The 23,713-nt window shown below is 34.3% G+C and overlaps 1 protein-coding gene across 21 annotated transcripts in view; it reads right to left on the bottom strand.

The window, feature by feature from the left end:
* LOC135848253 (uncharacterized) overlaps positions 1-22,094 on the bottom strand; it is a 260,195-nt gene extending 238,101 nt beyond the window's left edge. For 6 of the 21 annotated variants that reach the window (XM_065368098.1, XM_065368113.1, XM_065368104.1 and 3 more), the window contains exons 1-2: positions 21,794-22,089; positions 20,930-21,012 (exon numbers count right to left, since the gene is read on the bottom strand). Coding sequence is in view for 1 of the 21 variants with exons in the window: in XM_065368102.1 (XP_065224174.1) it covers positions 13,156-15,063 (1,908 nt within the window). In the remaining 20 variants the exon portion in view is untranslated. Of the gene's footprint in view, positions 1-12,765; positions 15,097-20,929; positions 21,013-21,793 lie in introns of those variants that run through there. The other 15 variants (XM_065368099.1, XM_065368096.1, XM_065368093.1 and 12 more) reach the window with 9 other exon arrangements.
* Positions 22,095-23,713: the final 1,619 nt, after the last annotated feature.

Below are 23,713 nucleotides of genomic sequence, written 5' to 3'. Positions count from 1 at the left end.
TGCAATCTACTGTCTTCTTACCTAATTTAAAAAATATATACCAATGTCGAGAAAGGGATACTGCCCCCTAGACATCAAAAATTCAAAAATTTGCATCTTGGAGGGGAGCTGATGAAAAATTTAGAAATTTTCACAGATTGTGTACATCATGTATGGGTACACACAGTAATTTTTTGAAATTTTCCCGTCCATTTTCTTAGTTTTTCAGGGGGTTGAAAACTTTGAACCTTTTTTTAAAAAAATTTTGAGGTGGTAAATGGCTGAATTTTTTTTTCAAAACTTGATGATACTTCAAGTTATAACATACAATTTTCTCAATTTCCCAGAAGGGGATGCAACTTGGTAAAAAAAAAAAGAAAGCTTGAAAAAAAAACATGACTCTCCCGTACTACTGTCAACACTTTTCCACGGCACCACCGTGAGAAAACTTCACCTATTACGCGCTCTCGAACTTGGATTTTTTTGAGAACGCTATTGAAATACTATAATTGCCATCACAGGTTTTTTTTTTGATGAATATTGTCTAGGTTAGTGTGGTGAACAACAGAGATCTACCTACACGAATTTAAAACCCCCTTCCATCATGTTTATCCCTCAAAATTGCGTTTTTCAACTTATTTTTATGCTTTTTAACAATGAAAATTGTAAGGTACAATTTTTTAAATACGTTTTTTAGATGTATTTTTGACCCCTAAACATCACATATTTTTTTCAAAATTTTTGTTTTGGTGCGTCTTGTTGAAAAATTGAAAAAACGTGTTGTAGAGGGGGGATTGATGAGAATTTTGGGAGAATTGACTATCAATGAGTGACAGGGTGTCCACTCATTTCTGGAAATGATTTTCCCTGACTTTTCCAGGTTTTCCAGACCAATTTTTCCATTTTTCCAGACAATTTTTTTCATTTTCTATGCTTACCACACACTTTGAAGAGGATTGGGGGGGGGGGTGTAATTTTATTTCATAAGCTCCTCTTCGAACTGTATACTTCTTCGGATATAAAAAACAGCTAAATTTCGATTATTAACTTTTTAAATTATAAATAAATAAATAAAACATGCATCAATTTTGGTCAATATATACAATCATATGGCTTATACAAAATTTTCTTTTGTTTTTGGATTTTTGGAGGCCTGAAAATATGAAATTTGTTCATTTGAAAATGAGAAACAAATTGGCTCGAACAAAGCGAGGGCTAGAACTTTTGAAAATTTTCATTTCGAGATGCCTAAAAACGAGGTTTTTTTAATGCAAAGAGTTAATTTTTTGGTTTCTTAAATTTTAATATTAGAATGATGTTTTTTTGAAAGAAGTTACTTTGGAAAAAGAAAAGAGAACAGGCTTGAGCGAGAGATTCTGAAAATTTACAGTTCGAGAGGCATAAAAACGAGGTTTTTTCATGTGAGGACAAGTAGTTTTTTTTGGCTTTTAAAATTTTAGAATTTGAATGATGTTTTTTTCGAAGGAAGTTGATTTTGACAAAGAAAACAGAACAGGCCCAAGCGAGGGCGAAAGCTCTTGTTTTGTATTTCGAGACGCATAAAAACGATGTTTTTTATGTGAGGAGTTCATTTTTTGGTTTCAAAACTTGATTTTTATTATCTAGAAATGTTCATCTTGCCTACAAAAAACAAAACAAAACAAGCCCGAGCGAAGCGAGGGCAAAAGCTTTTGAAAATTTGTCTTTCGAGAAGTAAAACATAATGTTTTTCTTTCATCACAGATCCTTATCCAAAATTTGCAATTGATCGTTTTTTCAAAATTCCAGGGATTTTGCGTGAAAATTACGAAATTCCCTGACTTTTTCAGGTTTTCCAGTCTTGTGGACACCCTGAGCGAGTAGGGTGTCGTTTCCGCATGATTCAATACCGCTGAGCACGAATATGACGTCAGATTTTCGGCTGCACTAAACTAGCCCCTCCAGAGCCTTCAGCCCCCACCTCAATTTTCACAATTTTTTAAAAATAAGTTACTTTGATGATATTGGTGTGAGGTGGGGGGAAGCTGAAGGCTCACATTTTACGAAAAACTCAATTTTTGGGCATCTCCCTCCCCCAAGGCGACCCTTGGGAGGGTCCAACTGCAAAACTAACTTCATATTCGTGTTCAGCGAGTTAGATTCATATGAAAACGATACCCATATATTGTCAATCTTCTTTTGCTCCGAAATTGGGTTTTTTCAGAAGTTGCTTGATTTTCAATTGTTTTTTGGAGGCTCGCATGCAAAATTGCAAAATTGTGTCACTGGTATATCGCTTTTCTTGGTGGTGATGTAACACAAAAAACACATTTTTGAGTGTTTTTTTTTTTAGTTTTTGAAGATTACTCACCAGGAGAAAAAATTTGAAAACAATACCAATTATACCTAGTTAGCTACTCATGCAGATACATATATTTTAGAAAGAAAAAAATTCTGTGTACCAGAATTAAGGTAGGAGATACGGCGGTTTTAAATTTCCTTTTGTCAATATCTCCCCCTCCCCCGGAGAGCCAACAAATTTTGAAAAAAATCACGTTGCAATATATTTTGGGTGAATCAAAATTTCTTTGGTTGGACCCTATTGACAATTTTACTAGCAGAATGCTAGTATTAGTAGCACCCACCTAGCATGAGTAGCAGGAAACTAGCATGATACTAGCGTTATGCTAGCATGAAATAAACTGGCATAACATGCTAGCAAAATGTCAGCTTATTACTAGCATGATACAAACTAGCAAGAAGTATGCTAGCAATGAGCTAGCTACATGCTAGCAACATAACTACCGAATGAAGCTAGCAACATAACTACCGAATGAAGCTAGCATTTCCCGCTAGCAAAATGCTATCATATATCTAATATGAGATGAGCTAGCACAATGCATGCTAGCAATATGCTAGTTAAACCCTTGCCCCTTAATTACCAAGTGATGCTAGCAGTTCATACTATGATGCTATCATATCCCTAGCATGGGGTGAGCTAGCAAAATGTATGCGAGCAATGTGCTAGTTAAACCCTTGCCTCATAATTACCTAGTAATGCCAGTTGTCCCTGCTAGCATGATGCTATCATATTGCTAATGTGAGATTATCTAGCAAAATGTATGCTAGGGATATGCTAGTTAAAACCCAGCACCATAATTATCGAGTGATCCCAGCAGTTCCTGCTAGCAAAATTCTACCATAATACTAGCCTGAGATGAGCTAGCACAATGTATGCTAGCAACATGCTAGTTATATCCTAACGTCATAATTACCGAGCGATGCTGGCAGTTTCTCCTAGCATTAAGCTACCATGTTGCTAGCATGATATGAGCTAGTAAAAAGTACGCTAGCCAGACACTAGTTGATCCTAGCAGAATACTAGCATGGAATCAACTAGCATATTACCAGTTAGAATGGTGTTAGCACTTTGCCAGCAGACATTTTATTGAAAAATTCATCCTAGCATAGAACTGGTATGGTGCTAGCATCCCAGTTGGGTGAAAATCTGCTCTTCTGCCAATAAATACGCGGTAAAGAGCAGTTTAATTGGCGTTTTATACTTCAACGCGACTTTAAACTGCTGCCATGCAGCAGATTTTACAGTTTTCAAAATCGCGCTTCAATTCACGGGCGTAATTTGAAGCGACTTTTTAGGTTGTTGCATTTTCTTGCACAGCAGAATAAAATTTCTGCTGATAAACACGCCACAAGAATATTTCGTAGCGTATTTTTATCGCGTAAAGCCGCTATGCTTCTAAATTATGTGGCGTATTTTTGCACGTTGAAAAAACCAGCCACAAAATACGCTACGCAAATATTTCGTAGCGTATTTAATCGCGTATTTTCTGAAAAACGCGCGTAAATGTGGTATTTTCCGCGTGTGTTATAGGTTAGTATGTAAATATTTGTTCTCTTCTACCAAGATCCCTGGTGGAGTAGGTAGCAAGGAGTCCGCTCACAGATCCGGGGACCCGAGTTCGATCCCCGCTAGTGCCGAAAAATTTTTCAAGAATATTTTATCAATGGCAGATTTTTACGCGTAATTAAAATACGCGCCGATTTATGGGCAGAAAAGGCATTGGCGTGAAGTGTTAAATCTCCTGCCCACGTTTTTATGTCGCGTAAGAGCAGATTTTCACCCAACTGGGATGAGGTGAAGTGGTGAACTAGCAAAAGACAGGCCAGCAATTTGCTGGTTTCATGCTAGCAGCATAACCACTGAGTAAAGCTAGCCGTCACTACTAGCATATTTCTAGTGCATTGCTAGCACCCTGTAATGGTGCTAGCATGAGGTGAACTAGCAAAAGACATGCTAGCAATCTGCTAGTTACATGCTAGAAAGACAATCACTGGTAAACTTGCACTAGTCTACTGCTAGCGCTATCCTCACCTTGGTAAAGCTAGCAGTCAAAGTACTGGCATGGTGCTGGATTTTTGTTAAACGACTTCTTATCCGGATGCTAGCAGTCAAGTGCTAGCATAATGCTAGCAACTTGCTAGCGTTGTTCTTTATCATGATACATTTAACTTCTCTTAGACGAAGTATGTAGTCAAATCGAATATAAGCTCAATGCAGTTTCTTGTTTAAATTAAGAAGAGTGAAGTTGGCAAACTAATCACTCAGTTTATACTAACACAAGATGCTAGTGCAATGCTAGAACTAGCATTGTAGGGCAATTGCCCATTTTTGGATATTTTTGGGAAACATACCATAATTACAAATACCCTATTCTTTTATAAAGAAATTAATACACTTCTAGCATTATACTTATTGTACACATGCTAGCATAAGCTAGCAAAAAGCTAGCAAGATCATGCTAGCACCAGTAGCACCATTTTGAACACCTGCACTAGCATATCTGCTAGCAAACGGATGCTAGCATAATGCTGGTCCTCCTGCTTGAATTATGCCAATTGTATGCCAGCATATGCTAGAAATATGCTAGCATGACCATGCTAGCACCAATAGCACCATTTTGAACACCTCTACTAGCATATCTGCTAGCAAACCGTCGCTAGCATAATGCTAGAAAAATGCTGCTAGCGTGGTGCTAGTACCAGTTTCCTAGCATTGTGCTAGCAACAGTTTGCTAGCAGATATGCTATGAAAGGTGTTCAAAATGGTGCAACCAGTGCTAGCATGGCCATGCTAGCACTCTTGCTAGCATTCTGCCACTTGAAATTGTCAATAGGGGAGTATGATTTTTCCCCGAAAAAAAGTTTTTTCGCCATTGTGGGCAGGGGGAAGGGTGGAATAGGGGGAATTTTTTTTGGCTTCAGCATTTTCTTCAGGGGTACCCAACAATGTTTCATCAACATTTCAAAAATCCGAAAACAGGGACGTTTCACTTATTTTACCCGGGAATACACTTTCTCTCATTCTTTTCTTTCTATTATTAATACGAGTAACTTGAAATTAAGCAATTACGTACTTCGTGACAAATTGTAATTTATTATAGAATCCAATGCATTAATTATTATAAGTATGTAAATACTGCCTTGTTACAACCTAAGCAGGTGAAGATACATGATAATATTAATGAAAAAATGAGCAAGTAGGCAGATATGTAATTACAATTTTGTTTTCTAAAGTAATACCTACATATGCAGAGGTATACAACCAAAATTTACAACAAAAAAAAAAATGAATAACTTCAAACTGCTAAACATGTGAAAAAATATATAAGATGAATTTACTTCTACATCATATGTATTTACTTATTATTTGAAAACTTGGTAATTATCTATACATTATTGGAATAGAAAGCCAATTTCATTGATTTCATCATATACTCGTAAATAAATAAATTCTCAAGTCTGAATAAGTTGATCATGTACTTTTTTTTATGGGGAGACAAGCTTTTTCAGCCCCACTCCCATCACCCCAACGTGCCTTAAGGTTTATAAATGAGGAGTTGATTCAACAGAAGATCGAGAAAAAAATATCATCAATGTAAAGACAAAACGTATTCAAGAAAGCCTATTTTGACACGAAGATAGTCTCCAAACATAAACTTGATAGAGAAAATGTTTCACGTTGACATTATTCATCATTTCTGCTAATGTATTTGTACTAATTTGCAATATATCAGACAAGGGTTCGACGGAATTTCTCGATTTCTTCTTCACTTCCAAAACACCACAAAAAAAATGGGCAGTTAGTACTGCCGGCAGGAAAATTTTGCCTCCAACGATCCACTATGCGATTTTTCATCTCCAACACAGCTTGTTCGGTTGCTGCGAACGTTTCAATGAAGTTCACCATTTGCCTACCAGCCCCACCAATGCCAAAGGGTATAGAAGCAAGGTACATCAACTCGCGCTGTATTGCAGGTGACTCAAGAACTTGATTTTTGAAACGGGTCGATTCATCTGAGCTGTTAAAAGCACCCTTGATGAATTTTTCATATTGTTTGGAAAAATATAGAATATTAAGAATATGACGACCATCAAATCTAACCAGAAAGGCCAACCGCAGTATTTCTTGTTTGAAATTTTTAGCTGCTGGCGTTTCAGGAAAACAAAAACCCACAAAGTCATCCAATTGTTTGAAAGACATACCTTGATGTAATAATGTGACACACAGTTTACGTGCATGATCGCTTACAGCTATGACGTTTCGCTTAAATCGATCTACCTCATCTTCGGTTCCAAGGCACGATTTCATTATTCGTTGTAAGTCTTGGCTTCGAGTACGCGGGATCAAATGGTGCCAAAATTTGTGAAAAAATTCTTCTCTCTCTTTAAAACTGACCAACGAAAGAATCATCAATAAAAATTCTACGGATCTTGGACCATGCTCAGGAGAGGCCATACTTTCAAATAACGAATGATCGCGCAAAATATCTCTAGGGGTCGATTGTTTCAAATGATCGGGAGCACTGTTCCAAATTTCAAGAACAATATACCACCAACTATACTTTTGATTGCCTGCTATGATGAAGTCAGTATGTTCAGTTCTCAATATTTGTGCTACCAGATTTTTGAAAGCACTTTGTTTCATATGGTTCCTTATGTGCATCCAAAATGGGAGAACGAGCTCTACAGCAAAGTTATAACTTTTCAAAGTCCGCCTCTTATAATTAGACGATATATATAAAAATTCACGCATTATATCATAACCTTTCTCATTGACCAATTCATCCAGCTCTTGATCGTTCAGTTTTGGTAAAATGAACCTTACAAACAATTCCTTATCACGCGTGGAAAGATCAATGGCTTTCCTCGTCCGAATTTCCAAAGGTAAACGATTCCAAAAATATTCTACAGATGGTCCATTGTGAGCCATGTACTGATAAAACATCATCTCGTCAACAGAAACATTTCGATGACTTGGTAAGTGATACAACTGATTGGCGAGAAAGCAAATCCAGTAATGTAATTGTGGACAATTGGAAAAGTTAATTTTTCTGAGAATATGTATTTTACCTACCGATGCCCGAATTCGTCCAATATCATCTTCGAAAAAATACATACAAGCTATAACGAGTTTTACAATATCGCTGAGTTTATCACAGCGTATCATTCGTTCGGCTGTTCTAACATAATGAACGGTGCCATTGCAATAAGCAACGAAATCACCGAAGTCTTTCAATACATCATCACGACGACGATAATAAAAACGGAATACTTTCGTAAAATGATCTGTCAGCCATTCATTTATTGAATAGCCCAATTTAATGAAATATTCGTTAATCATATTATAAATCTCGGCGGGCAGATCGGGAAATATCGTTTGTAATGGGATTCGTTGAACAGGGATGCATTTTTTAACCCGCAGTAATGCATGTCCATTACGAAATTTATTAATCTCAGTGCGCCATAATTCCGAGCTAATGGCGATCGCTGATAGTTCTTTCAACGTCACTGGACTTGGATGAACAATATCATACACTTTTGATGTTATTTCAGCCATTTATACGTTGGTATTTCCGCACTCTGATTCCAATATTCGCATCTAGAATCATAATGATCGAAATAATGCTGTGAGATGATAGCGTGATATGAGTATTTTTATCTACCTACGTAATAAGAATAAATTCAAATTCAACTTAAGTAGAGTACCTATGTGTAAACCGTTTGCAAGTTTGAAATCAAATTTTCATCTTCAATTGCAAAAATTCATGGAGAAAAGAATTTTATAGATATTTTGGAGGTGGAATTCGAAAAAAAAAAACTGGAAAAATGTTGACTGAATTCGGTGGAGACCTTCAATTCGAGTTGGAAGTCACATAGAAAAAATTTCATTTTCATAGGGTCATTCCACGTCAATTCTACCAAGACGTGGTAGGGGGGGGGGGGTGCGGCGATTTTTTTGAAATTTTTCCTGTAGAAAGACCATCCGAAGGGATGACCAATGGCGCAAATCGCAGTCCTCTAGCCCATTTTTAAAGGCAGCCAGGGGGTGTCAAAATTTTCAATGAACCTAAAATATCATCCATTTCTGCAGTGGACTACTCGATAACCGCGATACCCACCAAAAAGGAACTTTTCCCCATAGATAGAGGTTTTGAAAGGCTTTTTGGTGATATCATAAAAATTGGTATTGCCACTTTTTTTTCGTATAAAAAATTAACTCAAAAAGATTCAAAACGTAGTTTCATATCGTTCCGTCTCTCAAAAATTCTGAAAAAAATACATTACATATAGACAACTTGTCATGCTGATCAACATAATTATAAAAAAATCAAGATGGCACAATGTCGCGAAGTCGATTTTAAAAAATTCAAGTTTGCGAAAAAATGCGATTTTTTGATTTAAAACATGAAAAAAGTTTTGATTGGTGAAGTTGACCCATTTGACCCCTATTTTTACGTAAGTATCTGTTGAAAAAGTTGAAAACCCCCTTTCACTCGATGAAATTAACTCATCACAAAAAAAAAATTGAAATTCAAAAAGATTCAAAAAATAAACGAATTTTTATTTTTTTTTGTTGTGAGTGTAATTTTTATCAACATTTTCATGAAATACGCCAGAGAAGTCAAAATAAGACAACTGAAAAAATTTATTTAAACATTTTTTGATGTTTGAAATTGAAAATTGAATTTTATTTTTTCGAATTTTGATTTTTTTGTGAGGAATTAATTTCATCGAGTGAACGGGTTTTTCAACTTTATCAACAGATACGTAAAAATACGGGTCAACTGGGTCAACTTCACTAATCAAAACTTTTGTTCATGTTTAACGATATGAAAACTACGTTTTGAATCTTTTCGAGCTAATTTGTTGTACGAAAAAAAGTGGCAACACCGATTTTTATGATATCACCAAAAAGCCTTTCAAAACTCTTAACTATTGGAAAAAGTTCCATTTTGGTAGGTATCGCGGTTATCGAGTAATCCACTGCTGAAATTGATGATATTTCAGGTTCACTGAAAACTTTGACACCCCCTGGCTGCCTTTAAAAAATGGCCCAGAGGGATGCGATTTGCGCCATTGGTCTTCCCTTTGGAAGGTCTTTCCACAGGAAAAATTTTCAAGAAATCGCCGAACCCCCCTACCACTTCTTGGTTGAATTGACGAGGAATGAGTCCATGAGAACCTGAGAGATATGAGTCCTGAATAAGAGAGTTTTTTTGAATGTTTTTATCATTTTTTTTAGCTCCATATTAGTTTCAAAATTTAGAACCTATATATGTAGCTGTAGAGCTGTAGTTGTATAGTCCTAGATTTAAATTGTATATACATATATTTTTTTCTTGATAAAATCCCCACCACTTAGTGCAGTGGCGTAGCCAAGGGGGGGCGAAGGGGGCCATGCCCCCCCCCCCTTGAGAGCGAAAATTTGAAAGAAAACATGCAAAAATAAACGTCTTTTTGTTGTTCTGACTCATTTTTTCTAAACATTTTCGCTCTCGCTTCGCTCGAGCAGTAATTTTGCCTTTATTTTCATAACATCACCACACATTACGATAGGTTTCCAGAAAATTACCCCTTTGTTTTGCCCCCTCCTTGAGAAAATCCTGGCTACGCCACTGACTTAGTGCGAATTGAGGGCAAACTCGGGTAAGATGACAGTTCTGATTAGAATACATTTGTTCAGAGCGTATCAGAACCTGATTATGTTGGATCAAACCAGCACATCAGACCTAATCAGATCCGTACAATTTCTTGAATTCATTTGGCCAGATGAAAGAAAGTTTTGATCAGATTAAATCTGTTGATCTGATCCAATTGGCAATGCAACAAATGGTTCAAAAAATTCATCAAATTTCAATTTCTTTGAAAAAAAAATCCATACCTATTTGCACTCAACACGCTGGTGTAATGTTGCCAGACACCATTTTCTCGAAAAGCGAACAATACGAGTGTATCTGCCGTGCTTTAATACATGAATAGTATTGAACGTCGGCGAAAAACTGAAAACGCCACCTAGGGACTTGGGCCCTTTTTATTCTGGCCAATTTATTTTTCACCTTCAAAATTCCAAAACTAAATATTGAAAAAATTACAAAATTTGTACACTTTTGCTCAATATAAAAATCCTCATTTCACCCAAAAAAAAAAAATGAGAATTCTTTAAAAATTTCAAAAACATTAAAATTTAGCTAATTCTCAAAAATTTTAATTAAGTATGACCAAATTTTTTTCCGAATCTCAAATTTGAAACTTGGCTTTCTTCGCATCCCGTTTCTCTGTAATTTCATCATGATTTGGATTATTTTTGGGAAAGTCGATGCTATCAAAAAAAAAAAAAAAAAAAAAGGAATGAAAAGTGTTTTGGGGCATCAAAAAGAAGGTGAAAGTTTCAAAAAAAATGTGTTCAACAATAATATGAACTTTATTTACCTAATTTACAAAAAAAAACGTACATCTGTCGAGGGAGGGGGGTTGTTCAACAAATATGAACTTTATTCGCCTAATTTTCAAAAAAATGTAAATATGTGGCGGGAGAGGAGAAAGGATGAAAACGTATTTTTTTCGATTTTTTCCGCTAGATTTTACCAGATTTATAGCCAGATGTTCTCAATAAATAGGACAAGGCGTTTCTTGGGAAGGGGGGAGGGAGTCGGTAACAAAACTTCCAATTAGTTTCAATTTTCAAAAAAAAAGGTTTTGTATAAATGGTTTGGTTGAAATTTCAATTCCATTATTATTGCACACACAAACCATAAATTCAGGTCGGTCTCGAATAATTTTAGAACTGAACTACCTACCTCTGTAGAAAAAACTTCATCAAGTTTTCCAAAATGAAATATTATTTACGTATTGAGGAGGATTTTTTTTTTCAAAGTTTGTTACCACAAAAAACTTGAAAGGAGACTAAAAGAAAAAAATCTAAATCTACTGTTTCCAGATGACTACATTTTTTTTTTCAAGAAAATTATATTTAGAAATAGGTACTTAAATTGAAAACAAGAAGTTGAATTTCATTGAAAGATTCTCTTTCATTTCCTTGAAAATGGATCGAGAAATGAAATTTAAAATTTTCAAACTCATCAAAAAATATTGAAATGAAATGTCGCTTATTCAACTCTCCAATAGTATCATAGGAATATTTCATTTCGATAAATCACAGAAAATATTTTTAAATCACAAAAAATTGGGAATGAAATGAAGCAAAATATCTCTGAGTACTCCTGTGATTGTTGAAAGCAAACAGTTCAATAACACTAGGCAACAATTTTTGACCTTTTTTTTGTTTTCGGGGTGAAAATGGGCTTAATCGATAGTTTAGACCCTAAAACAAAAAACAGAGTGGGGTTTTTCAATTTGAGTTGTTTTTGTGGTCAGGAGAGACGATCAAAGTTGCAAAAATGGCCGTTTTTGCCCTATTTCACGAGTCTGTGGCGACATCAGTATCATGTTTCAAAAAAAACCAAGGTCATATTCGGATTCTACGCACTTTTTCAAGTAAACACCTTTACCGGATTTTTGATTTTCGAACATTCAAGCGCATACGGAAGATTTTTGTTTGTAACATATTTTAAAACTCGGAGCGCGCGACGCTGGCGTTACTCCACGATGTAATCGTGGCGCGGAACCGTGTTCGCGCGGGCGAGGTTCTCGTGCAGTAAAAATTTCGTGTTACAAACGAAAATCTTCCGTATGCGCTTGAATGTTCGAAAATCAAAAATCCGGTAAAGATGTTTACTTAAAAAAGTGCGTAGAATCCGAATATGACCTTGTTTTTTTTTGAAACATGATACTGATGTCGCCACAGACTCGTGAAATAGGGCAAAAACGGCCATTTTTGCAACTTTGATCATCTCTCCTGACTACAAAAACAACTCAAATTGAAAAACCTCACTCTGTTTTTTGTTTTAGGGTCTAAACTATCGATTAAGCCCATTTTCGTCCCAAAAACAAATATGCCGTTGCCTAGTGTAATTCAAAATTTGAGGTAGAAAATTGCAAGTTTTATGAGCTTACTCGTATGTTATACCTACATTGATTCATTTGACATCAAACCTGTGATTTTGAAACATTGAGAAAATGTATCATTTAGTGAAAAGTTAGGTAAGCTAAAACGCTGATCAAAAGTTTGGAATTTCTTCATGTTGTTTCTATTTTTTTATTTTATTTAGTTTCATGTGCATTAAAATTTGGAAAATATTTTCAATTAAATTTCTGTGGAAATTCTTTTTTTTCTACATTTTGATGTCAACACCTAATGTACTTTCACTTTCAAAAAGGTATTTAGAAACAGAATTTTCGAAGATTTTCAAAATTTTTATATATCTGCTCCGAGTTGAAAATTCTTTGTTCAGATATACTTTTTCTATTTTTCAAACAAATTTGTTCTGGATCTCAAGTTCAAAAATGCATTTGTTCGAAATCAAAAACCCTCGCAACATTTTCCCCTTTTCTGTTTTTTTTTTTTTTTTTTTTTTTTTTTTCAGTTTCATCAATCAGTTGGAAAGGTATAAATTATAATTATCAAATTATGTACAAGAAGCATACAAATTCATAAATTGTAATTTATTACCAAATTATAAAAAGTAAACTCATTTCTTAATACAAAAGGAATAGATCAAGTTGTAGTACGAACGAATTGAAAAATATGTAACTAGGTACATACATACTTCATACCAAAAGAGCCAATGAAGCATAAAAATACATATTCTGATAAACAAAGACTATTCTTAAATTATTTTAAATAACCGAGAAAAAAAATACGAGGAACCTACTTCAAATTACACGGGAATAGTTCATTGAAAAAAATTCAAAAAATGACATCTTTACAAAAATCTTTTACACAGACATGGTTTCAAGGTTATCTAGCAAAGCTTTCAATTCCATATTGTAATCTAGCTTGAATGTCTCAACTTTTTCAGCACTTCCCAAACACCACAATAAAAATTGATCGAAAAAAGGCACTTTAAAAATATCGCGATAAGTTGCCCAATCAGAAACAAAATTCAATTTTAAATCATCGATTATTTTAGTTTTCATCAGCAATAGAGTTTCTTCGGACGAAAACGTCTCAATGAATTGCATAACACTTTTCAAATCAACATTGTATCTGGGATGTAAATAAATCAATATCAATTTTTGAATTTTTAACGACGATATGAATTGAATTTTGAAATCAGTGCCCTGCAGATCAGCCTCAGTAAATGCATCGTTTACAAATTCGTTAAATTCTTTGATTCTGTTCACAATCTCAGAAGCAAATTGACCATCTTCACCCAGAAAAGCAATCTGTAGTAATTTTCGCCTAAAATTACTCGAGTCTCGTACTTTGGGATATAAAAATCTAAGAAATTCGTTCAATTCGGTGAAATACCCAGCACGTAATAATGAAACACACATTTCAAGTACTTTCTCGTTGGAGACCATGATTTCCTCCTTGAAATGAGTAATATCAGCTTCGAAGTCGAAACAGAGTTCCATCATTCGTTGCAAATCTTTGATTCGAGTATCCGCGATTAAATCCAGCCAGATTCTAATCCACAAAGAATTTCGTTCTTCGGATGTGGCAAAAGAAAGAAAAGTCAATAAGAATTCGACGTTTCTCGACTTGCAATCATAAGCGCCATTTTCGTGTATAAACATATTTTCAAAAAATTCACCGTCATATAAAATTTTTACGATCGTTGATCGTTTCAGATCATAAGGAGCAGAGTGCCATATTTTACCACACGAATATAACGAGTACTGACGTCTATCTGGATTCTCTTCGATACCTTTACCCTCTACTTTCAACATTACTTTGACCAGATCCTTGAAAGCATTTTTACTCATCAAGTTTTTAATGTACATCCACGTTGGCAAAATGAGCTTCTCGTCGTAATGAGCACCGTTCAACAAAGACTCCATCAAGTCGAAACCATTCTGGTCAACGAATTGTTGTAGATGTTGATCGTCCAGTTTAGGTAGAATAAACTTGATGAAACCTACCGCATTGTGTCGGTAAAGGTCGACAGCTTTCCTGAATCGACTTTCAAATGGTATCAGATTCCAAAAATACTCCACAGATGTTCTATTATAAGAACTACACGTACACTTGTGAAACACTTCTTCAGCGGTAGGAACACTATGTAGAGGAAAAATCGTATAGTTGATATCCTGCGACTCGCATTCGTTATTGATACGACGAACCCAGTAATCAAATTCCGGGTACTTGGAAAACTCAACGTTATAGTGTATCCGGCGCCATAAAGATGGCCAAAGCTTCGCGATATCTTCTTCAAAACAATACATGCACGCGAGTCTGAATTTCACATCAGTGCTAAATTTACTACAAAGCATCATACGTTTAGCTGTCTTGACGTAATCAATATCGCCTTGGAAATCGCATACGAAATCGTCGAAGTTTTTCAAAGCGTACTCCTGATCACTGTTATGAATAAAGAAGACATTTTTATAATGATACCAGAGCCAAGTTTTCAACGAAAGCTCAAATCTTTCGATATATTTATCGATTACATCGTAAATAATTGCAGGCAAACAAGGCAAAGCAGCGGGTAGATCTATAGTTCTTGATGAGATAGTCGTACGATAGTTTCGAGGGTACGATGATATCTTTGTACGCTTCTTACGATATTCATTTAGTATATGTCGCCATATTTCCAGACTAACGGAGATCGCTGATAGTTGTTTTAGCGATACAGGAGTCGGATTAATGAGATCGTAAACGTCGGTAATTATTTCACACATAATTCTGGACTGCTTTCCGCATTCGATCAGAACCTAGAATCGTAATGATCGAATTAATTATCGTCGGTGATTATTTCGAAGGAATTGCGAGTGATTTTTAAGCATTTTGTTGAGCTTTGTTCTGATGCAGACATTCATGTTGATCATAATTTATCAATATTTTTCAAAATAACTTGATTGTTGAATCATCAAGCTTTTTGCATTCGGGATCGGCGATTTTTCTAATTTTTCATGCAAATAGGCCTTGATCTGTATATCTCGGTTCAAGTGTTCAGAACTCTGAATACTTTTAGCTCAATTGATTCCAATCACGAAAAATGAGAAAAAGAGGTAATTTTCAAGATGCATTTCAAAACTGGATTTTCTATGAATTCTATGGGTGGTTGTTCGATTCGCTCGGATGATCCCTTCGTCCTATTTGGATAACTCGTCCCTCCCGGAGTCAGCTTTTCAAATTGCGTTTCACGAGGGTGACTCATTTCTAGATTCATTTATAGCGAATAATTCGCGAACGAATTGATTGATTCATCAATTTATGAATCAATTCGTTCGCGAACGATTCACCAACAAATGATCGATTCGTTCGCGAACGATTCACAAAATTATTCAATTAGTTTGCGAATGACTTACCAACAATTTATCAATTCGTTCGCGAACGATTCACCAAAACCAAAAATTATTCAATTTGTTTGGGAATGATTCACCAACAAATGATCAATTCGTTCGCGAACGATTCACAAAATTAATCAATTCGTTCGCGAACGATTCACAAAATTATTCAATTCGTTTTCGAATGATCCACCAACAATTGATCAATTCGTTCGCGAACGAATCACAAAATTATTCAATTAGTTTTCGAATGATTTACCAACAATTGATCAATTCATTCGCGAACGATTCACAAAATTATTCAATTTTTTCGCGAACGATTCATCGACAATTGATCAATTCGTTCGCGAACGATTCACCAAAACCAAAAATTATTCAATTTGTTTGGAAATGATTCACCAACAAATGATCAATTCGTTCGCGAACGATTCTCCAACAATTGATCAATTCGTTCGCGAATGATTCACAAAATTATTCAATTCGTTCGCAAAGGATTCACCAAAAATTATTCAATTCGTTCGCGAATGGTTCACCAACAACAATTGATCAATTTGTTTGCGAATGATTCACCAATAATTGATCAATTCCTTCTCGAACGATTCACCAAAAACCAAAAATTATTCAATTTGTTTGGGAATGATTCACCAACAAATGATCAATTCGTTCACGAACGATTCACAAAATTATTCAATTCGTTTTCGAATGATTTACCAACAATTGACCAATTCGTTCGCGAACGATTCACAAATGACAAAATTATTCAATTCGTTTTCGAATGATTCACCAACAATTGATCAATTCGTTCGCGAACGATTCACAAAATTATTCAATTCGTTTGGGAATGATTCACCAACAATTGATCAATTTGTTTGCGAATGATTCACCAATAATTGATCAATTCGTTCGCGAACGATTCACAAAATTATTCAATTTGTTTGCGAATGATTCATCAACAATTGATCAATTCGTTCGCGAATGATTCACCAAAAATTATTCAATTCATTCGCGATGGTGTCACATATACGAATGAATTCGATCACGAATGATTCACCAACAATTAATCAATTCTTTCGTGAATGATCCACTAAAAATTGATCATTCTGTTCGTGAATGATTTGCCTTGAAATCGAACGATGAACGAACTTGTCTTTTTTTTATTTATGACGAATTGATGAAATTTTCAAGTGAATGATTCGTGAACGGATTGATTCGGTTTCTGTGAAACTCTTGTCATCTTGTGTTGGAATAGATCTGTTTTCAAACGAATCGAATCGAATCGAGTTATTCACGAACAATTGATGATTGAACAAAATGATTTATTTCTAGGCGAATCATTCGCGAACGGAATAATTAATTTTTAGTGAATCATTCACGAACGAATCGATTCATTCAATCACTTTTTAGTGAATCATTTTTCCAATTTTTTTAATACGATTGAGTCCTGCAAAGGAAAAATTAAACGCTACTAATATTTAAATTCCTTTTTTTCAAGAACTTTTGAAAGCTCACAAAGAACATTTCTTACACCACACAAGATTGGAATGAAATAAGGTTCAATAATTCCAAGGTTTACGATTTTGATCGAATTTAATTTCGATATTTTTTAGAAAATTTAATTCAAGTACCTATAAAAACTGACAGCATTCTTCAACAGGAAAAATTTTTGTCTCAGATCAGAAGACTGTTGGACTTGGATGGAAAAATAGAATAATTGCATCAATTTTCGATCTTATGCATAGGTATTAGGTACCTACATAATACATATGCACCAGATTTCTTTTTGGAATTTAATTTTTTTCAACATTATTAATTTCTCAAATTTTTTCTTTGAAATTCATGACTTTCGTTTGAATTTCTCTTTCAAATTCAACGAAATAAAATTTCAACTCATTTTCAAAATCGTTGCAAGTTTTTTTTGCACAAAATTTAATTTCATTCAAAAATCAAAATAGAGCTAGAAATTTTAAAAAATTCAAAAATATAAAAATTTTATTAATTCTCAAAAAATCCTGATTTTTACCAATTTTTTATTTTGAAAAAAAATGATGAAATTTTGTGTTTCGGAGTCATCAAATTTTTTTCTTGCGAGTCTTATTGAAAAATTGGGGAAAATATTCGAAAAAAGTTTTCAGCAGATGAAATTTTACAGCGAATTTCTTTCAACTTGGTTTCTCGTTTCCTTTTGCATCTGTGAATTTGGCTTTGGAAGTAAACATGGGCCGAATCTATTGTTGCAAAATGAGTAAGTAATCACTCAAATTCAATTTTTTTTCATGTATCACAATCTGAATGTTCAGTGCAACTTCTCTGACGAAAATTCTTGAACTTCAATAATTTTTTTCAATTTTGTTACCACAAAAAACATGAAAGGAGAACTAATGGTTTCTCAAAATTTTATGAAAAAATTAATTCAAAGCGTAGGTACCTACATTTTTTTATTTTTTAAAATATTTTTTATACTTTACTTACCCAGAAAATTTGATTTGAAAATACTCGAAGTAAAATCAAGAAGCTAAATTTTACTGAAAAATATGTTTTTATTTCGTTGAAACTTAGCCAAGAAATTCCCAAGATCATCGGAAAATAGAGCTAAAATTTAATTACCATGATTGAAGTCAATTTTTGTTTATTTGACCCCCTAAATAGGTAGGCTACATTTTACTTCGACAAGTGAGACAAGTGACAAGAAAAAATTCTCAAATCACGATAAAAAGGAAGCAAAATAAAGCAAAATATCCCGAGTGTTACGTATTTAGGAATAAGACTGTAGTGTACCCTAGGTACATGTACATGATTATGTGAAAGAACTGAACCTAACTATGTATGTGCCTACTACCTATACTACCTAGATTACGATATAATCTAAGTATAATGTTCGTAAAAGAAAATTTATACGATGACTCATGGTCGTCGATTTGTAAACTAGTGGTACCTAAATGATCACAATTCCTCCTCTCTTAATTGATGAATATAAATGTATTTTAAAATAAAGCAAAAATAGAACAGCAAACGATGAATAATTTCAGGAGATAAAATCAATCGACCAGTACAGCAGTAAAATATCAGTAAGTAAACAATTTGGATACCGACAGGTATACTGTAATCTATCAGGTTTTTTTCTATCTCTTGTAGAAGCCCGAACAAGAAAATATTCAGCGAATGCTGATGAATTCGTCGAAGTCATAACATGTTTTTCAGTAGGTATTTGGTAATTTGTATTCAACGGAGAATGATTTGGTGTTACATAATAATGTTGATGTACCTTTCCGTCGATATCAGTTATTTCATAATTCATCAGACATTGCTGATTAGTAATTGTAACAATGTCCCATTTCTGGGACTGGGAACCACACAGACGAAATTGAATCGGTTAATATTTCTCATCACAAACTTCTATCTCTCGAGACGAATCAATTTTCACCCTCTCCCCTTCCCTTTCACTAAATAATTGGATACTTACTAGTTAGGTACCAGATATTTCATTGCAATTGCACGAAATTATAGAATGTAAATTCAAACTTCAAAGTTCAATCACATCACATAATTCATAACACTAATTATAGCAAAAGATACGAGTAGTTCAGTACCTACATTCAAGTTTTTCTGCTCGATGTCGACTTTTTCGACTACACGCAGTACACAGATCCACTGTTTTGTAGCACTTCATGATCACTTATACACGTTTCAATTACATTTCTGATGTATTTGGAAAATTTTCCACAGTTTTCAATAAGCTGTGCATTTTTTGTTGATTTAAAATACCTAACAGCTTTCTCGTAATTATTCTGAAGAGTAATTTTCAGTAATCATTTATGGCAATTGTGAGCAATAGGAACATGGGAACTTATATGAGGACTTCTGAAAGCTGCAGCGAAGTAAGATGAGGGATTCAGCCCAGTCAACTTTTTCATTTTTTCTGTTCAAGCGGTCGAAGATATTTTAGAGCATTATATTACAATTCCACCGCTTTTTGGAGGAGGGTGACCTCAAAAGTTGGTATTTTCACATCCTCATTTCAAGCTCAGACTTTTTTTTTTTGTTATTTCGGTCAAATGATATCAAAATTGACATGTAGGTAAATGAAGGTTCCAGGAAGATCCCAACATAACCAGTCAACTCACTAATTTCACATCTGGTGACGAAATAGGGGGAAAAATCGATAGAAAAGCAGGTTTGGAAAGGATTTAAACTATGATTTGATTCCAATCACAATTCGGATTAAAAATGCCATAATTTTATTCGTGTATTTTTCGTTTTCGCAACATTTTACTTGAATAAATTCGAAGTCATCGAGAGTATTTTCCCCACAAATTCTGAATAATTAATGAAACTTTGAAATAAAATGCTTCAAGCACTCGAGTATTGTCAATTTAATTTCAATCATACTTAAATTTAATAAATTTTTGACAATTTTGAGCCATTTTTATGAATATTCCACAGTTTTTTATATCTACTTCGTGTAATTTTTACCAAATTTTCTCTACTTTTATTTGACTGATTTTTGATTAGTTTTATTAGTTGGTACAATTTATGGTATAAAATTTCAACGAAATTTCCTCAAATTCTGATTTCTGGCCATTCTTAATTATTACGAGATCATTTCTTGCAATTTTTGTTTAATTAGGGGAAATTTTATCAATTTTTAAAAATAATTTTCAGCCTATTCAGTCATCAAGACATTGACAAAATTTGAAAATTTGAACCATTTGACTAAAAAATATTCAAGATGGAGTTAAGGAGAGTGAAAATAGTGCATTTTGAGGCTCCCCCTCCCTTCCTTCGCCCATCCTACCGAAATGGCATCAAGATTGTGATAACAGGTTCTAAAAATCATTTTTGTATGCTGCAGTTTGGGGATAAGGGAGGGATACTGAAAGAAAAATTGAAAAAAAAACTGATCTAGACTGATACTCACACGTTACCCCCCACTACAGCCTTCCCAAAAAATATCACGATGGGTTTCAAAATTCTTTCTTTTGGCTAATTTTCTATTAACGATAATTATGTAGCCATTATAATCGAAAAATTTGCAAATAAAAAAAAATACATCACAACAAGTTGCTCAAGCAAGAAAATAACACATTTGAGTCGAGCATGCAATCTTAAAAAATAGATTGAAGAAAACATTTTCATGCAAGCTAACTTTCATCATGTACCAGTTCATGGTAAGTAGGTAGGTAAGCTATCAAATCAAACGAAGATTCAATAGCAAAACAATCTACCCAAATCAACATAAAAATATTTCCATTTCACTCACCAATCGTTTCTTCAAGAGCACCACCAGAACAGTTTTTATATTCACTACTTCACAAAAACGTTATCACGAAACGATGACGAAACCTGTGAAAAATTCAACATTCGAATGAATAATCTACACGTACTCAAACACAAAAAATATTATCAACACAGTAATGACTAATACCGGCGTTCAAATACTTGGCAACAGTGCAGCATATGGTGAGCGGTGAGCTGATAACACTGTTATTTGCCGAGCCGATGCCGAATAAATTCATGAAAAATACCACTAGAAAGAACTTTGTAGATTAAAATACGTAATAAAAGCATTCTCACAATGCAATTGCAAGAGGTGTTCTGTTCAGCCTTTCCCCAAAGAATCATATTATGAAATATATTATGAACATAACGAATACGAAATAATTTTTATACCAGAAAAAGAGGTAAAATTTTTGCGACACCGAGTGAAACATTACATCACCCACTTTTTCACGAGTTCGAGTTACTAAAACGAACAAATGATGCAGAAAAATGCATCAAATGTTGAATCCTGCTACTGCAATTCCATCGCAACACTGAATACTCAATTTTTTTAATATCATTCGTAGATGACAAAATACAAAAATGACCACACACGATGCAAAAAATGTCATCACTCATTTTCAATCGTACACCATTTTTACGTAGTTTTCCTTTACTCCTGTTTGCATTTTTTTGACCAGAATGATGCCAAAAACTAGGTAAATAGCATTGCGAAACAATTTGCATAATTAAACATTTTTTATGAAATTTTTGAAATTATTTTCGTCAATGTAATGGTTACTGAACTATGGCGACAGAGAAAGACCACACAAATACACATAGTTTTGAAAATTATTCTACTCACCAATCATTCAACAGTCGCGGTTACTTCAAATCATTCACGATATTTTACAGTATACTTTATAATTATATTATTAAAACGTTATCAAGTAATAATTGCAGCATATGTAGCGATGACAAAAAATAGTTCTAACATCATTGATCACTTCACTTTATCAAGAAACAAAGTTTACACGAACAAAAAGAAGGAACGCATAATGCAGTAATGCACCGGAGCACCAAACACCACGTTAGAACGCATTTAACGAAAATAATACAGTGCTGGCAAGTAACACAATAACAAATGATACCAAACCGCATGTTTGAAAAGACCTTGATACTTATATCGATTATCGATATTTTAAAATATCGAAATTATCGATATTGAAAAACGAATATCGATATACAGGTATCGATATAGAATTATCGATATTCTCAGGAGTGTTAAATCACGAGTAAAATCTGCGATGGCAAAAATTTTATAACATGTATTTAAGTTTTCAGTTTTTAGTTTCAGTTTTAGATTTAGATATTTTAGGGCCGTATTCATAGACGTTACTTAGGGATCACTTGGCTAAGTGGTGAATTTTGAAGCAATTTTTCCAGGCGTGATTGAATTTTTGAAATTTTTTTTTTGAATAAATTGAGAGATTGGACTCCGAAGTGTTGATTTATCATTTTAAAAATATAAAATTTTTATTCGTTCGTGAGAAAAATTGAATCAAAATTCACCACTTATCCAAGTGTCCCTTAAGTAACGTCTATGAATTCGGCCCTTAGTTTCAGTTTCTTCATATCAGTTTCATAGTCGGGGAGCCCACTTAAGGATCAATTGCACCCCCCCCCCCGTCGATCCTCCGGGACAACTTTTTTCTTAAAGGGGGAGTCCTAGGGAACCTTTCTAGCCCTTGTACTCAAAAAAAAAAGTGGCCCTACGTACAAAATGGCGGCCATTTTGATTGACAGGTCAGCCGAAATCGCAGATTTTGCGTTCCAAAATAGGACTTGCACAAAATTTTTCAAACTGTACAAAGGTAGATCGAAAGATCAAGCAAAAATTTATCACCTGTCAAAATTTCCAGTGCTAAAGTGCGTTTTTCGATTTTTGGTGAATTTTTGAAAATCAAATCTTGGCCAAAATGAAAGAAAAAAATCAAAATTTTACCAAATTGACCAAGAAAGCTGAAATTTGGGGTACACCCTATTTTCGACATGCCAAATCGATTGGAACCTATTTCAAACCGTTTTGAGCAGTTCTGGAGCCTCCAGCAAATTTTCGAAACTCGAAATTCCCACAAAATTTCACCAAAATGGAGTTGGAAAGCTGAAATTTATTCTGCAAACTAATTTCAGTACGCTAAGAAGTCAACTGCTGGGGGATTTCAAATCGTTTTGAAGCCTCCGACGACTTTTTGAGAATTCCTGGAGCCACCAGTAGATTTTTGAAACTTGAAATTCCCGCAAAATTTTACCAAATGCAGTTGCCAAGCTGAAATTCACTTCGCAAACTAATTTCAATAAGATATGAAGTCGACTACATAGTGCTTTCAAATGGTTTTAAATGATTTTGAAGCTTCCAGCTACTTCTTGGAAATTTCATTTTTCCAAAAAAACACCATACGACCACTCAAAAAGTGGCTGGAGGCTCCAAAATGACTTGAACTCACCTGAAGTCGTTTTTAGAGAGTGTTGAAATCGGTGTGTAAAATGAATTTTGGCTCTCTATATCCATTTAATGAAATTTAGGGGAAATTTCAAATTTCAAAAATCTACTGGAGGCTCCATCAGTTTTCAAAAAATCGCCGGAGGCTCCAAAACTACTTGAAATCCCCCTGCAGTTGACTTCGTAGCGTATTGAAATTAGTTTGCAGAATCAATTTCAGCTTTCCAACTCCATTTTGGAGAAATTTTGTGGGAATTTCGAGTTTCAAAAATCTGCTGGAGG

Source organism: Planococcus citri, chromosome 5 (genome assembly GCF_950023065.1).
Source record: "Planococcus citri chromosome 5, ihPlaCitr1.1, whole genome shotgun sequence".
Lineage (NCBI taxonomy): Eukaryota > Metazoa > Arthropoda > Insecta > Hemiptera > Pseudococcidae > Planococcus > Planococcus citri.
The sequence above is the reverse complement of the archived record's forward strand: the minus strand, read 5'-3'. Positions and strand labels throughout refer to the sequence as shown.